The sequence below is a fragment of the Haliotis rubra genome, unplaced genomic scaffold (genome assembly GCF_003918875.1).
Source record: "Haliotis rubra isolate DU_JTF1 unplaced genomic scaffold, ASM391887v1 Scf1673, whole genome shotgun sequence".
Lineage (NCBI taxonomy): Eukaryota > Metazoa > Mollusca > Gastropoda > Lepetellida > Haliotidae > Haliotis > Haliotis rubra.
In genome coordinates, this window is record NW_025765640.1 from 53,182 (window position 1) to 57,322 (window position 4,141).

General features: G+C 41.2%; 1 protein-coding gene across 1 annotated transcript; it reads left to right on the forward strand.

Annotated features, from left to right (window-relative positions):
• Nucleotides 1–233: 233 nt before the first annotated feature.
• On the forward strand, nucleotides 234–3,510 carry LOC124272222 (glycoprotein-N-acetylgalactosamine 3-beta-galactosyltransferase 1-B-like). Its single transcript, XM_046707374.1, has 2 exons — nucleotides 234–818; nucleotides 3,229–3,510. Exons 1-2 carry the CDS (start codon nucleotides 234–236, stop codon nucleotides 3,508–3,510), a joined length of 867 nt encoding a protein of 288 aa, XP_046563330.1.
• Nucleotides 3,511–4,141: the final 631 nt, after the last annotated feature.

The window sequence follows — 4,141 nt, forward strand, 5'->3', positions numbered from 1 at the left end:
TCTAGCTCTTGTGTGTTCTATTTGTATTATATTTGTACTGGTGAGGCATTCACAAAAGCAAAGCTTTGTTTGTTTACCAAACCAGATTCTTTCATGAATGAAAATATGCTTAAACCGAAACGAATCACTACCCTCGCTTTTGCACATCTTTCAGTGGTGGTTGACAACCCCTGGCAGCTGCTGTTTCAAGGAAGGTCCGGCTTGCCTGCTTCATCACCACGAGGGAAGTCTACATGGACACAAAACTGAAGGCCGTCAACGCAACGTGGGGCAGGAGATGTGACAAGATTCTGTACGTGATGACCACCAACAAAACAGGACCCGACATCCTGGGACTGGACATTCGTGACCACCATGACACTCTGACAGAGAAGATCGTGCAAACCTTCACGCACATGTACAACACATATCTTGAACAATACGACTGGTTTCTCAAAGCTGACGATGATTCGTATGTGATCGTTGAAAACCTCAAGTTCTTCCTGGCCCACTTAAATTCGAGTAAGCCTGTCTACGTTGGGGACCATTTTGTTCATTTTTCGCCAAATGGCTACATGGGTGGTGGTGCAGGCTACGTGTTGAGTAGAGCAGCTCTCCGGCGATTGGTCGAGCAGGGTTACAGAGTTCCTGGTAGATGTAGACAAGCCGGAGGAAGCGAGGACATTGAGACTGGCCGGTGTTTGTATAAAGCTTCTGTGTCCACTTACCTCTCGGTGGACAGGTTTAACAGATCGTCCTTCCATGCTGCCAGTCCAGAAGCGTTCCTCCCAGGAGAAAGTAATTTTCTGACGAGCTTTAGTGCTATCAAATATAAAACGGTAAGCATAACTGGAGATAAACGAGTGGGTGAGTGAGTCTAGTTTTATGCCGTTTTAGCAATATTCCAGAAACATCACCGCGTTATCTAGAATTCAAACGAACATCCTGGTTAGAATTGCATTATAGTGGAGAAAGTGTAATATTGGACCACCCGATCCCGTTAATCGCATCTTACGACAGGCATAGTTGCTGAAGACCATTTCTAACCTGGTCTTCCCCAATATGTATCTTCCAAAACTGTGTTTCACAGGAGATATCGCTCGTGTGATATCATATGATATCTCCTAGGAGATATCGTTTTGAGAGTAGATTTTGTACAATGCCCTGACAATGCTATGAGTCATCGAGTTGACGACGTCACAATGCAATGACATCACTGCACTGCAAGTCTAATAGTTGTACGGTGTTGAGAGAGGTACATTTTTCATTGAAAACTAATGAAGAATGATTTTTAATGATAAATAAAATCTAACCCTCGTGTCTACTGATATCAATTATGTCAACACTCGTTGATAAAGGTAAAAATAACAGTACAAATATATTTGTAACTTTATCAACTCGTGTTGATATAATTGATATCAACAGACACATGATTGAGATTCTCTATTTAAAACCCTCATCTCCTGGTAGTATTTATATTCGATTTTTTTTCGAGACAATAACCGAAATCGCAGATAAAATATACAACTCCTGCGAAGTGAGACGATCATTTGAAGGAAAAAATACGAGTCAGATTTGAGACACGACCCTAGGAAAAAGATGCATGTGTATTTACATCGAGAAAAATGGACACATTTTCACAAACCTTTTTAACGTTATATATATATGTTATTGGAAAGTGGAAATATTACAGACTAACTGACCACGTTCCACTGTCTTAAGCATGATATATCGCATAGGCCAGAAATCCGTTGCGAAAATATTATATTTTCAAACATGCATAACTCGTCCACAAATAGACTTTAGTGCATATTTTTTTACATCAGTTTAGAATAAGGTCATGTCTTTATAACCATGTGGATAATTTTAGTTAACGGAGACCTTGAACGCGATGGCGACGACGTAGCACGGTCCCGACGTCGGGTCTCCTGGCTCTCAGTCCAATCTCTCTCAACCTGTTCCGTACCGTTTGACCGGATATTCTCCGAAGTCCAGGCACCCTAGCTGCTGTGCTCTCACCCGAGACAGTACGATCACGTAAATGTAGTACCCGGATGCACCGATCTTGGGTGACTCGAGGTCTGCCTGTACGGGAACGGTCATTTGTTATACCTGTTTGGTTGTAACGAGCTGCAGGCCGTGTTATATTGCTAGACTAACATTCAGACGCCTGACAACAAAAGATTGATAACTTCCAGCTTGCATTCTTTCATTGGCGATGTTCCGAGTCGCAGCGTCAAGACGTGGCGTAGTGATTTGACCTTGAATCTGCTTCAAAACGATGTCGATTTCCGAAAGTAATCTGGATTTTTATAGCCAGACAGGGTATGCTCTTTGCTGCACAATTTCAACTTCAAGGTGCTTTCTGTTGCGTTGTTGCGATGCCCTTTTAATCCTTGTAAGAAATCTCATCAAAATCAACATTTTCGGGTAAAATCGATTTTTGACTTGCACAATTGTGTAAAACCATGTTATGAACACTTTTGGTACATATTTTGACGATTGTTTGAACGCAAAAGGAAATTAATAGATTTTTGATAAATACAAAATGCCTATGCGTTTCTTTTTGGGATAGTATATTTGTAACTTTATCAACTCGTGTTGATATAATTGATATCAGTAGACATTTGGGTGAGATTATCTATATATTTCATACAACCAGTCATATCTACAGCGTTCATCGAATTGCTCTAGTATACGCATAATTGGTCTTTCTTACAATCATGTAGCCAATGTCTTTATTCTCATTAAAACGGGAGTGTAATTCTATTTTGATAAGATATCCTGCCGTATGAAGATCTGGCAATCCCTTTATAGGAAATCAGCGTCAGGGAGTCTAAAATTTGAAGGCGACTGAAATGGAATTCAGACTGGCATCTTTGATGAAGATCCGGATTAAAATTGATCTTCAGCAACCAGTGCTCGTCGTAAGAGGCGACAAACGTGATCGGGTGGTCAGGCTCGCTGACTTGGTTGACACATGTCATCGGTTCCCCATTGCGCAGATCGATGCCCATGCTGTTGATCACAGGATGGTCTGGTCCAGACAGATTATTTACAGACCGCCGCCATATAGCTGGAATATTGCTGGGTGCGGCGTAAAACTAAACTCACTCACTCACTGTTGATCAGTGGATTGTCTGGTCCAGACTCGATTATTCACAGACTGCCGCCATATAGCTGGAATATTGCTGAGTGCGGCGTAAAACTAAACTCACTCACTCATTATGTTTTCTATTCTCCACACAGCTTCCCGAGTGCTGCTCTCAGCTTACAATAAGCTTCCACTATGTCAACCACAAGCTGATGAGAGTGCTGGACATGTTCCTTTACCGGATTGCTGTTTTTGGTAGGACAGTCAACTATAAAATGTTGAAGAACTTATTCAAGACACGGGAATTCCAAATCCCCAGAGACAGGAAAAGGGCAGTGTATCCTGGAGAGACACTAGAAGAGTATTACAAGAATGCCACAGAATGGAGACTAAAGAACACAACGATTTATATACGAAATGAAACTAAACATAACTAGATGCAATAAATCGAGATCCGTCTTTCACAGGAGTTATATTTTATATCAAAACGCACTTGGCTGAGATTTCTCTGTATCGCAATACTACACACGGACTGTTTGTTTGTTTGCTCGCGTCTTGGACTCAGCACTATATGGCGGCGGTCTGTAAATAATCGATTCGGGACCATACAATCCAGTGATCAACAGCATTAGTTTTGGCTTACTTAATTGAGAAACGATGACATGTGTCAACCAAGTCAGCGAGCCTGACGACCCGATGCACGCAACAATGTGCCAGTGACATTAAGAATAATCTTACCGACATTTTGATCAATTAAGGTTTTCAAAACAAGGGGTTTCAAACGAGTGTATGGAATTTCCCCATCAGGACAATTCCCCACTAGGACAATTCCCCACAGGACTTTTCCCCACCTCTGTCAGTGCGGATTGCCTGATGTTTTTGTCAACCCTCATCTATAATCGAATTCAAATTTTGAATTAATTTTAAAAGACCATTTTTTGCAATCATGGACTAGCGATATGCAGAATTCCTCTAAAGGAATATATTATAAAGTTCTGAAGCGCTCTCCCAGATTTGTACAATACCTACTTCTCTCAGATGATATTTCTAAACCGATCCTCAAATTTA